Genomic DNA, 13,090 nt, shown 5'->3' with positions numbered 1-13,090 from the left:
GACTGTATGCCAATAAAGAGCATACGATCTCCGGACTGTTTGGGGGGAACCTTACTGAGCAGCATACCTGGCCTGCCTGTGATTAAACACACGTTGGTGCTATGGCAACACCACAGCCATCAGGCTCCTTCCTGTTTAGTAACTCCCTTATGCGTGTTTTGTCAAGCACTGAGGCAAAATAACATCCAGTCCTAATTCCCTATGTTTGGAGTGTTCTTAAAACACGTAAATATATACTGCAAAAATGGGGATGTGTCATTCTGGAAAAGTCCAGATTGGATCATTACTCTATTTTATCTTTCTAAAGCAACCTTTTGAAATGCTTCCATAGTTGCGCAGTCTAGGAGATGGAGGCATGCAATGTTGAATGCCAGCAACTCTGGGGGGGTTCCCTTGAAATATTTATGAGTCAAGGACAGTGTGGAGGCAAGTGGGAGCTGGTTTTCATACAAATGCTGCTTTGAAGGCAAACACAACAAAAATAACATGAATATGTACACAAAGGCACCTGTTTTGCAGCCCAGGAACAGGCTGCTGCCATGGCTAGGCCCAATGGCAGTAAACTAACAGAGTCTAAAGCTTCAGCAGTTACAAACTTTTTGAATTATGGCATAATTTGTGCTTTGGGAGAAAAATCTGTTGTGTCTTTGAGGGTTTATTTTAAGGGAGAGGGCAGAGACCAGGCTGCTGCTCTTAAATGCTGTTGTCATAAAATCTGCTGTTAATGCTGGAATGCAATAATGGTTCGGCTGCCTCCAGTTTAGAACCAGCTTATCCTGTTACGTAAAACACATGCCAGTGTGTGTGTATTTAATTACTTGTTACTACTTTTTTTCTTTAAATAGAAAATATAAAAGCAATGGCAGTGTGTATATTGGCTCTCTTGTTCCAGACTGCCTGTTCTGCTAAGCGAATCACAGAATCATTCCGGTCGCAATCTCTCAGATCGCGTAGTCCAGCTCTCGGCCCATCCCGGCCACGCAAGTTCACCGTGCGTTTAGCCGCGACAGACACAAAGTCGGAGCGCTCCCGCCTGCGGGGCACCCCGTCCCTTCGGGCCGTAGCGGTTCCTGCACACCGCGGAGCAGCCGGCTCTATGTGCGGGCACGGCGGCTTTCCCGGGCCTTCCCTGCGTGGAAGGGCTGGAAGACCCCTACAGTTGTTAGAACAGCGAAATCCCCGCACCGCGTCGCCGCAGGGGAAACGCACGGACAGCGCGCCCGGGCTCCGACGCCGCGTTTTTAACCCGATGGGAAGAGCGGAGTTGGGGAGGGGAGCGGTTCGGCGGAACGGAAAGCAACGGAACGCCGCGGCGCCGTCCCCGTTGCCGGCGGACGCGCGGACCGAGCGCCCAGAGCGCAGCCATGGTGCGCGGCGCGGGGACGGTCCGCGCCTTTGTCCGCGCCCTGAGCGGCCGGTGGGCGGCGGCCGGTGAGAGGGAAGGGGTTGAAGGGCGAACGGGCGGGGTCCGGCCCGGTCCGGCGGTAGGATCTGCCGCGGGGTGCAGCGGTCGGTGCCGCGCAGACCGGGCTCCTCCAGGGCCGCCGCGGTGGGGCCGGGAGGCGATTTGGAAAAGGCTGGAGAACGCGGCGGCCTCGGCCAGGCTGCGCCCCGCCCGGACGGGTTTCGCGCAGGCGTTTCATGGCCGGTGCCCGTGTGCGTGAGCTGCGAAGGAGCGTGCAGCCGTGCGGTGAATCAGGGATGGCAGCCCTGGGGCTGTTTTATCTGGAAGCGTGTTTGTGCAGGCACGCTCAGAATAAACGGCTTTCCTTTTTCTAACGCAGCGATAACCAATAGGTATTCCCAGTTGAGGCTGTGCGTACGTCCCAGAGCAGCGGTGACAGGCCGGGTTGTTTTATGCCCGCGAGCTGCGGAGCCGGCGTGTGCCGCTCAGTGCCCCGCTCTGTGTCTGCAGGTGGCCACGGCGAGCCGTCCTGCTGCACGCTCCCCACCAGCGCTCTCCTGAACCGTAATGGCAAAGTTCGGCTGAATCCCAGCAGCGCTCCGACTGACCTAAAGGGCAGCATGTAAGGACTGGGGCTGGACTTACGCTGTGTGACAGGGGATGGCATCATGGCATCACCTGAAGGCATTTCTAAATACCACAAATACTGGGAGTTGGATGAAAGCTATTTTTTTTTTTTTTTAATGCTCTGATTATGAAGAGTGTGTTTTCTCACCATATTTCAGGTATTAGTTTCATGACGTGGCTTTCGTTGCTCAGGGTCACCGTGAGGAGGCTGCTCAGCACCTCGCAGTCGTCAGTGGATCCAAAGGAATTGAGGAAATTCCAGCTGCTGGCACACAGGTGGTGGGACGAGCAAGGAGAATACTCAGCCCTGCATTCCATGAATGACATCAGAGTGCCGTTTATTAGGTGTGGGTTTGAAGACAGGTGTTTTTGTGGGTACTGTTTCCCTGCAACCTCAGAAAACACGGAGAATGTATAACCATTAGCAACACGTAAGTTAACCGCGTGTTGCATTTACTGAACCACCCTGTGTGTTTGCCCCTTTCTGCCAGAGACACTGTGCTGAACATGGGCGGCACCTACCAGCAGGGAAGCCCACTTTCTGGGATCAAGATTCTGGATGTTGGCTGTGGTGGTGGACTGCTGAGTGAGGTAAGAAACGGTGTGCTCCTGTTTTTCCTGTTAAAAAGCACGTGTGTTTTTTGAGTTAACTGTGATGCTGTTCCATTTCTAATCCTCAGAGAAGGAGCTCTTCTCTTCCAGTGATGCCTTAGTTAGCAGCACAGACAGGCTCCTGAGCGTTCTGCAGAACCTGGGGGCTGAGAAGTGGAACCAAATGGTTGCACAGGCCCGAGCAGCGCTGCATCTCAACAGTAGATGATGGGTGGTTTGTAGCTTCAGCCGAGTGATCCTGGGAACTTTATCAGCATCTGAAATGAAGTGTTGCAAATAATCTCTCCCTATTTCTTTTTTTTTCTTCCCTAATTCATTCTGAGCAAAATCCTTGTTCTAATGAGAGCCTGCTCTCTGACAGGACGTGCAGAACCGGTGTGCTGCCTGGCTCTCTTAGGCTAATAACTGGTGGATTTCGGGTTGGAATAACATACATGTGGTCATGTTCAGCAGCCTGTTTCGGTTTCAGGAGAGGTGATGACTGAGGTGTTAACCTATGAGTAAGAAGACACTGGAAGAGCTTGAGTGACAGCCAAGCCTGCTGCTATCCTAGCAAGCATCAGTGTTCAGTTCTCAGCAGTGAGAAAGCCCCAGATATAATCACGTATTAAGTAACCATTAAAAAGATATGAGGATTTGCCGTTACAGATGGATGTTGAAGAAAGTAATGACAGTAATTAAATAAGGCATTGTTTTCCCTCTTTACATACTGTGTTGATTTTCCTCCTGTGTTTTTCCTCTACCTGAGGGTAATGTTGGAGGAAATCTTTATTTGGGACAACAAAATGGACTCAGAAGTTTTTCTGAAAAATACTGTATATTCTGGTATTTAGTTTTCTGTCGGAGAAAATTATTGCTCCCATGCAGATAAAGCTAAGTGTTTTTATTTTCCCTTTAATTAATATTTGAAATAAAACTGCTGGGCCAGAGCGCGTCATTTATTGGCATTTGCCTTGTTTCCTGCATCACCTATGGACACTGTGAAATTGAAGGCACCTTTAATTAAAAGAAAAAAAAACCTCTGCTTTCACGCAGAGAATAAATTACACTTTGTATTCTTAGCCTCTAGGTAGACTGGGAGCTTCAGTTACTGGAATTGATCCTCTGGAAGAAAACATCAGAGCGGCAGATCAGCACAAGTCATTTGATCCAGTTCTGGCCAAGAGAATACAGTACAAGTCCAGCTCACTGGAGGAGATTGTGGAGGAGTCTGTGGAAATGTTTGATGTAATTGTAGCTTCTGAAGTCGTGGAGCATGTTGCTGACCTTGAAATGTTTATCAAGTGTTGCTGTCAGGTGTTAAAGGTAAGAGAGTTCTTGCTTTCGTTATTGGAAGTATTCTCTTTTATTATGGAGATTTTCATTTGAAGGTATGTGAGAATGCCTCCATCTGCATCCCTTTCTCCACTTGGGTGCACGAGTGCTGAGACGTGCTCCAAAGGTGTGAGTACATCTTCCTACCTTCAGGAACCTGAAATTGGAGCATATTTAATTCCCCTGTCCTGCCTTAGGAAAGTGTTAGTGGCATTACCTACTGTTGAGATATAGCTTTGAATCATAAATCTGGTTGCATCCCATTTCATCTAGGTAAAACAAGTCAGTGCTGTTGGTGATGGAGTGCAGTGGCTCAGACTGCCTTTAAGCTGACTGTAATAACGTTTCTGGTTCAGAAGAAGCTCCTGAGTTGCTTATAAAGGGTGATAGTGATCCTCAGAGATAATCAGGTGTTGTTTTATTCCTTTTGATATCTTTGCAAAGAAGGACGGTAGGCCTGGTGTGCAAGCAGCATCTCTCTAATCGCGTGATGTTTCTTTTTGGTCTTCAGAAGGAATAATAGATTATTTGAATGGAATTTTTAACTGATTTTTGGCCATTTGGGGACATAGAAATTATCCTTTTTTTCCTACCAAAAAGTCTCTTAAATGCTTAGAATTCATTCCTGGCTTTGGATTTTGTCCCTGTCATCATTAATGCAAGCAAGCTATGTTCAGCAGTCTGATAAGTTGAGCAGTATTGCATGTTGTACTAAAGCTTCAATTTAAAAACAAACAAACCAACATAACACATCTTTGTTTTTACAACAGGTCCTGTATTGACTTTACGCCTTTCTTTTATCCATTTCCTGGGCAATATTATAACTGACTTTGTTAGATGGTTTCTGTGCAAGGAAGTGGTTTCTGATTATGGTTATGTCACCTTGTAGCATATGGGCTTGTAGATAGACAGTTTAAGCTTTAATGAGAGTGAATTTAAAGTGTATTTTCAAATGAATGTTTTTCTGATTTAACATTTTAATATTTTAACTAGCCTGGAGGTTCTTTGTTCATTACTACAATCAATAAAACTCAGTTGTCCTATATCCTGGGAATTGTGGTTGCAGAAAAAATAGCAGGCATTGTACCAGAAGGAACACATGACTGGGAGAAGTTTGTTCCCCCAGAGGAGCTGGAGCGCCTCTTGGAAGCGAGTGAGTACTGGGCTGGGTGATGGGAGCATGGGGAGAGACTCAGTGCTTGCTGTAGGAGTGGCAAGGGGATAGGAGAGCTGGGCTGATTGCTGTTGGCAGCATACAGCTTTTCCTGTGTGAGTTACTAGTCGGTGAGCACCATTTCTGTGTTAGAGACACTGCTGCTTGCTGGCTATTGTATAAACAAAACGGAGTTGTACGAATGCAGAGATTAGTCAAACAAAATCACCATTACAGCTGTCCCACTGTTGGACAGCTGAAGCAAGAAGGCCAAGGTTTTCCATCCTGTTCTGGTGGCAGGATGTACACTCTGAAGTGGTTCATATCTTCTAGGTCAGGTTTCAGGAAATAGCTGTATTGGCACTCCAGAGCTGCCCTGCTGCACTGCTTTGTTTGTCATCTTCCTGCTGGGAGGTGTTTTATTTTTGGTTGTGGCTCCATGTTCTTTATGAATATTATGTTACTGAAAGATTCCTTAAAGATTGTGAAGGTGAAATCTACCACAAGTACAGCAGTCAGTTCTTGAGAAGCAGTACCATGCTGATTTGATCAAATCAGCTGTGGTTTGATGGCTTTTACAAGAGAAAAGTACTGAGCTGGAAGGAACTCTGCTTCATTGTCCTCCTTCTCTAAACGTGCTTTAAAACCCTCTCACCAAATATTTCACTCTCCTTTAGTTCACTGTAGGGAACCTGATGTATGAGTATTCTCTTGGTAAGGCCTTTGCACAGCACCTTCCAGAGGTGCCATCAGGATCACGGCCCGACTCAACGTGCTGGTGCTTGTTGCTTTTCTCTCCTGAAAAGGAGAAGCAGGTGCAGTGGAGTGATTTGTTTTGAGTGGCTGTTTGTTTTCTGCCTTGTCTGCTGCATCCTACTGGGACATGGCAGAGGCATGCAGTGAACTGAGAGCTGCTCAACAGGGAGTGCTAAATCACTCCTTGCTTACGCCAAGTTTTTGATTGCACTCTTCTGCCTTTCTTATATTTCCTCTTCTCAGGGGGATCTGCAAAGTCCTTCCAAAGATGTGCTCACGTTTTGGTTTTGAAGCATGCTGTGTCAGTCTGAAGGATGTGTCTGTCTATAAGAAAAACCAAAACTTTATCATTCACCCACATGTGGTTGGTTGTTTGTAGTGTATCTCCTTGCAGTGGCTTACCATATAGTGGTAATGGTGTGGTCATTGCTGCTGCTGGTGTCTGACAAAAGCAGGCTTGTGAAGCACAATTCCACAAGTGGAAGAAGCGTATTTCAGACTTGCTGTTCTAAAGTGTTTGATGTGGCAGTGACTCAGAAAGAAAATGTTTCCTTATGCCTTCTTACTTTTCTAGATGGCTTCTCTGTCAAGGCTGTGAATGGGATGCTGTACAACCCCCTCACCAGGTCCTGGAGCTGGATTGAAAGCACAAGCATTAACTATGCCCTGCATGCTGTGAAATCCGAGGGTCAGGCACAGACAAGCCAAACAGAGCCTCTCTCAGAGATGAAAAGTGAACAGTGCTCGGCCACAGCTGGCACCAGCGTGTGACCAGCTGAGATACATGCTGATGGACTGCCACCAGGAACAGAAAAGGTTTTAGACAGGCACAATAAAGCCTTTTGTAACAACAAGCTTGCTGTTTGCATTAATAATGTTGATGCCATTTTTGGCCAAATATTTTGGGCAGTCTCAGAAAAAACAAGTGCCTGTTATCTCAGGAATCCTTTAAGATTGAAATCAGCAAAGCTCTGGAAGAAGTCTTTTTATAAAAAAAGAAGTTTCAAATTGTTCCCTCAGTAGCTTTGAGAAGGCTCTTTCTTTGGATGATGATGTTTGTGTCATCTGAGGAAAACCTGTCTTTCCGTAGAATGATAGCTTCAATGCAGGATGAGTTGGAAAGCACAATGTATGGGAAATGCTTTAGATATTTCAGTTACTCATGTATAAAGTACTTCATGTTAAAATTCATGTACATTTAAAAGCCACAAAACCACAATCACCACTTGTTTCCACACTGTGCCTTCTTCCTGAATGGGGAGGGAGGATGCTGAAAGAAGAGTAGCAACCCTTTGCTGTTGGGTTGTGCTGTTTCTACAGCTGATCACTGCGGTGGAAAGAGAGTCTTACAGCCCAGAGTGCCTCTGCTGTCAGAAGTCTCATCGCCGTGAGGTGGCTTTATCTGTGCCTATTTTAACCTTCTCCCTGTTCCCGAATAAAGGACAGTATAGCTGCAGGTAGAACTTTACTAAGCAACTGGAGCTTTTTGCTAGCTACACATTGCATTAGTGGGCTGTCCTATTGAAATGCCATACCTAGTCGTTTGTAAAGTTCTTGTGCCAGCATAAGGAAAAGTGTTTATTGAAACAGCACTTTCTAAATAAAACTTTTCTTTATGGTTATATCTCTTTCTTTTCTCCTTCGCTTTCCCTTGGCTTATATATAGGCAAAGAGGTGGCTTGGCTGTGTTTTTTAATTTTCATCCCTGCAAAATGAAAATGAAACTTCTTCTGTTGGATATTTTACCTGTTGCAGAGGTTTAGTGGGCTAAATTACTATATTATGTATTTGTATTCTTGCTGCTTTGCTCCATGGTACCTCAGAATCAAAGCGTTGGATCTGATGATGTATATAAGAATGTAGTTAATTACTAAGGGAAACAGTAGTATTTCACAGATATCAAATCTGAAAGGACTCTACTGTGAATGTTTGTGTGACAGTAAATTCTGCTTTGTAATATCTGTGCTATAGTTTGGCTTCTGGGAAGAAAAACTATCTTGATGTGAAGAGTTCAGTGACGTAGAAGGCAGTTTATAGGGCTCATGTATGGCATGGGCACCTCACCTACTGTTGCTACACATATATAGAAACCCTGTCAAATGCGAGAGTTAAGTGGGTGGCACGGACCTTGTAGCCTGTTGCTGTGAAAATGCAATCGGTGCTAAGGAAACTAAGTCAAATAAATTTGCAAGCCTTTGGCTTTTCTGTTGCAAGTTGTTTCTAAGTATGGAGCCATAGTCTTGAGGCTTACAGGAGCAGAGGCTGAAAAAAAAGAAATGTTATAGCAGCAGGTAAGCAGCTGAGACTAGGGGTGAGGCAGGAGTGATTCTTGCCTTGAGATTGGGAAAAAAGGTTTTTTTTTTCAGCTTCTATATTTATTTGTTACCCCTTGAACCTCCTGTTTCCAGCCATCTGTTTCTGTAACACAGCAACAGATCTGATCACACAGAGCAAAGATCTGACCTGTCTAAAAGGTGCAACAGAGCAAACTCTGTTGTTCTGGCCAGTCTTAAGCTGTTAGCTCTGATTTGGCTCCTATGTCTGAGCTCTCCCACCCTGGTTCATGCACTACATTACCGAGTCTGAAGCTTCTCCAAGTTGTTTGCACTCTGATTCAGCTTACTTGCCCAATAAATAATTGTTTTCTCAGTTCTTTTTTTTTGGGGGGGGCAGTGGTGGCGTTCTGGGAGAGGAATTTTTCCACTGCTGAGGACTTACAGCAGCCACGTGGAGAGATAAGGGTGGGGCAGGATGGCCCCTCAAGGGGCAGGATGCTTCCAGCAAGATGAACCTCTCTTGTAAAACTGCCCTTTCAGATAATAATTCAGATGTTAATTGCTCTCTAGCCTAATAGGAGAAGTATGAGATCTTCAGAAGAGATTTACATATAATTTTCTTTCTAAATAAAAACAGAACTTGGAAGTTTCCCTGATGTTTTGTTATGCTATCTCACTGTCCATTGTTCCCTTGTGATCAAGTCTTTTTTAGACCACTTTAACAGAACCTAAACATTTCTGTACACGTGTTTGCAAACATCCTGCATTAATTCCCTAGGGAGTGGAAGAAAAAGGGAGTAAGTAGTGGGAAGTGAAAAAGGTTGTGACTGTGAAGGGAATGGAGAAGCTGATTTCAGAAAAACTTTCTGCAAGATGGTCTCAATTCTGAAGTTCTTTCATTATGTTGAAACCTCAGCTTTAATTAAAAGAAAGAAAGAAAAAAAGATTTCTCCAAGTGCTTCTTAGAAATGCTTGAAAGAAATAATGGCATGCAATTGAGAGGTTCAGAGGCCAAGGGGCCCAGCTTCTATAATTAACTGGTCTGATGAAGAAGGCTGGAGGAGGATAAGTGAAACAAAAAGATGAACCACCATCAAAGCGTTGATTATGTGGCTGCAGTGCTTTGAGAGGATCTCAGTTCCACCTGAGTCTTGTCATATTAACTCCTGGTGCCTTGTTTCAAATACCTGCCCCATCACCAAGCTCCTGGGAAGGAAAGCTGGGCTCCTCTGGCTTCAAATTGAACGTTGGTCACTTATTACTCAAGAGGAGCTGCTAGATCCTCCCTTATGGTGTTTCTTATGTTTAATCAGTCTTGTACTCTGATGCTTCCAGGTGGAATCCCACAGTAGATCTTTGTGCCCATATCCCCTTTATTGGAAACATACAGTCACAATACTTCTTTGCTGTGTATTTCAAGATGGTGAAGGCTCTAGAGGGGATGATATACAAGAGGTGGCAGAGATCCCTTGGTTTGCTCAGCCCAGAGCAGAGGAGCTGAGAGGAGGCCTGATGGCAGCTGTAGCTCCTCACAGGGAGTGGAGGAGCAGCGCTGAGCTCTCTGTGACAGCAACAGAGCTGTGCCAAGGCAGGGCTCTCTGCCCTGACCTCCAGAACCCTCTGCCAGGCTTTGTTGAGTCCACAGAGACAGTAGCACTTAGCACACAGCTGCCCATCAGCATCTCTAAAGAAGGTTTTGTGGTTTATTTCTTCACTGCCTTGGAATAGCTTTCTACTTTTTCCGCCCGCTGTGGATTTTATTGCACTATCTCCTGCTTCATGATGGGATGAGTGACCAAAAAATTGTTTCTATTATGTAATGCACATCTTGCCATCATAATCACATATTTTTCCCCAGCTCCAATGGAAGTAGAATATTGCTTTTATAACCTTTTTAAAATCAATTAATTTTGCTTAGACTGAATGCTACCATAAATTTCAACAAAAATATAATTCTTTTCAGATTATTTTTTGTGATAAAAATCAACTTGTATTTCCCCTGCTTCCTGCAGGCTATAGGATAAATCTCTGCCCTTTTAATATTCTCACCAACCTTTGTATCACAGTGACTGTTTTGTATCTCCACACATCACCATTTTCTTGAAGCTATATAAAATGATGTCATGTTTGACCCTAGCTAGAATGGCTAGGTTTTTGTCTGGGATGTAAAACCACCTGACCTGTCATAACTTACACACATTGCACACCCACCTCTCCTGATGACATCAGTGCATTAGGAGCTCAGGATATATATCTGATTTACATTTTATCGTGTTTTTATTCCCATGTGGAGTCACTCCAGTGATGTAATCAATATTCACTGTCTCTAAAAAACACATTATTTTTTCTTCTTAAAAGGACTGTGAAGACCATTACTGTTCCATTAATAAATTTGAAACCTCTTGTGTCCTCATGAGTTGGGCCAACTGAAAAAACAAACCCGAAACAGCTGAAATTAAAATGTAAATATGGCCTTAAAATTAAGCAACTGTATTATATAGACTTGTAATAGAAATTATAGGAAAAGATTTGAGGTGTTTATTCTCCTGAATGACAATATACACATACTGAGGTCACGGAAGCATGAGTCTGAATTCCTCTGATGGGATGATTATGTTAACAGTTGATACCTGAAAAGGAGGGAAGGTGGGAGCCATCACCCTGAGCAGCAACTGCAGGGGATTCCTGGAACTGTTCTGCTCTGGGAAAGCTTCAGATGTAAGATCCAACCACAGAAGTGTGCAACTTGCCAGCTGTCCAGAAAGCTCATATTGTAATATCATTAAAAATGACTGAGGGAACCATGAGACTCGTCTGTCAAACTGGTGTTTTTTTTTTTCTTTCAGTTTACCTAGTTCATAAAATAGAATCACGGAATCATTAAGATTGGAAAAGACCACTAAGATCATATAGTCCAACCAATATAAATAACTTACGAACGTGGCCAGCTTAGCACTGAGCTGCCAGCCAGAGCACTGCCATATGCAGAAAGCAGGAAGCTTCTTGTATAGCCTTTTTTTTTTTTTTTGTGCAGAAGAAGGAACACTGAGCTATTTTAATCATTTGGGGCAGTCTCATGGTGTGAGTCACCTCTGAAAGTGGCCTTGTTTATCAGAAGGTGCGAGGTAAACTGGGACTTACATACAGGTCCTTCCATATAGAAAAGTATTTAGATTCTGGCTGTTCTACATTTTCCATGTATTTTTAGGCTTGTATTTAATCAAAGTTCTCACCAACTCCTTTTCTGCATATGAACTGAAATGCAGCATGAACGCTTTACAGCTACACCTTGGCTATTTTTATCTGAATAATTAAAGAGTTGTGTGTATGAAACCCAAGCTGCCCAGAGAGATCATTAATATTACAACAAAACAAACCCTGGCAGCAACCAGTGACTGTTTCAAAAAGAACTTGCAGAGCCTGCTGGCTATGATGAGCTTTTTTTCACATTCTCAAACTCTATCAAATGAGGTCTTCTGCAAGCAAGGGCTCAGTAAATTCAAGTTGTTTCAAGCAGAAGAAAAACATTTCTGTGCCCAGCCAAGCCTTCCCAGAGGATGCTCTGCCAGCACACAACACGAGGTCCTACCTGAGTGGCACTGTCACTGGGGCTGGCAGGTCTCCACACTGGCACTGTGGGGTGGTTTCTCTTCGGACAGAGCATCTCTGGGCAGTGCTTACAGGAGAGTTTCTTCTAAGCATCCAGAAAGGAGGATCGCTTAACGCCGTATTGCCTTGGGACTAAGCAGGAAACAATCTGTATCAACTAATGGAGCTGTTAAAGCATTACTTTGCTCAAGCTCTGGCCACTTGGAAGGAGACAGCAGGAGCTGTGGGGTGGTGAGATCAGCAGCAAATGAGTGGTCCTTCTTCTTGAAGATCTGCTCTCCAAAACCAACCAACAGCAGCAGAGGAAAGCAAACCTCAGGTGAGGCAACCACGATACCCAACTCAGAAGTCTGATGAGGTCTCAGGCCCCAACATAATACAGTGAAGGTATAGACACATGGATGTACATCTACTTGTTTTGATGTTCCTTGCCCCAAGAAGTGAGATGAGATGGATGACATCCAGCTGAGGGGCAAGCTTTGATTTTTCCTCCCATAAATGAGAGAGCAAGGCAGATCTTGTGGCCTTCTTCCAATCTGTGCACCATCTTAACACCAGCAAGGGCACAAGCTGGAATGTCAGCACAGAGCACTGACTTTCTGAGTATGAGCTGCTTCCTTCAAAGCACCAGCTTTGCTCACCTCATGCAGGGCAGTGCCGAGGTGAAGGATTTAATGCCTGCTTCCTGCTTTCCTCTCACACACAACTTGTCACTCCGTGTGCTGGAAATGATTTGGAGCACAGATCTTAAGAGAGCTCATTTGCCTCTGCAAATGTGGCAGCTGCGACGTGGATGCCCAAGACCTCTCCCTTCCCTCCCAGAAGCTCAGATCCCATCTGTAATTGGATCATTCTTATCTGTACCACAGGATCCTTACGGCAGCAAATGCTGAGATCAGCCACCAAGCAGCAGCAGCCCAGATTTATTGGGCTGTCTGCACTGAAGCAGATCTTAACCTGAGATTTGCAGGTGTTGGTGCAAAGAACTTTTCCTTGTCTTATTTGCTGCCCTAGTGTAACATTTAGTTAGCAGAACCTCATCATGTCACTGCTGCTGGTCTCCCTGCCTGCCTGTACTTTGTGTACTGCCTATAGCAAGGAATGGCCCCAGTTCCATGAAGGAGCTGTGCCAGCAGCTCACTAAGGGTGAGGGAGAGCAGCAGGGCTTGAAGGGAGCAATCTGTGTGTGGAGTGGGGTTTGCTGGGACCTCTGGTCAGCATCTCAGAGCTGGCTGCCAGGCTGCTTGTGCGCTGTGCCCTGGGCCCCAGGAGCTGAGGGCAGGCTGCAGCACACAGTGCTCCCACCCTGTGCACCTGCCTCGTACTTGTTTTAAAGCT

The 13,090-nt window shown here is 45.1% G+C and overlaps 1 protein-coding gene across 3 annotated transcripts; it reads left to right on the top strand.

Annotated features, from left to right (window-relative positions):
• Positions 1–43: 43 nt before the first annotated feature.
• Positions 44–10,649, top strand: COQ3 (coenzyme Q3, methyltransferase). 3 transcript variants are annotated; one of them, XM_048937167.1, is made up of 7 exons: positions 44–1,367; positions 1,916–2,027; positions 2,225–2,377; positions 2,524–2,623; positions 3,707–3,949; positions 4,952–5,111; positions 6,442–10,642. In XM_048937167.1, the coding sequence occupies exons 1-7, from the start codon at positions 860–862 to the stop codon at positions 6,636–6,638; spliced, it is 1,473 nt and encodes a 490-aa protein (XP_048793124.1). In that variant the 5' UTR covers positions 44–859; the 3' UTR covers positions 6,639–10,642. The 3 variants fall into 3 exon arrangements, with proteins under 3 accessions (XP_048793124.1, XP_048793126.1, XP_048793127.1); XM_048937170.1 differs by having other exon boundaries at positions 1,313–1,431; positions 6,442–10,631; XM_048937169.1 differs by lacking the exon at positions 1,916–2,027 and having other exon boundaries at positions 44–1,431; positions 6,442–10,649.
• The last annotated feature ends 2,441 nt before the right edge of the window (positions 10,650–13,090 follow it).

Source organism: Lagopus muta, chromosome 2 (assembly GCF_023343835.1).
Source record: "Lagopus muta isolate bLagMut1 chromosome 2, bLagMut1 primary, whole genome shotgun sequence".
Classification (NCBI taxonomy): Eukaryota; Metazoa; Chordata; class Aves; order Galliformes; family Phasianidae; genus Lagopus; species Lagopus muta.
This window is presented reverse-complemented; position numbering and strand designations above follow the sequence as displayed.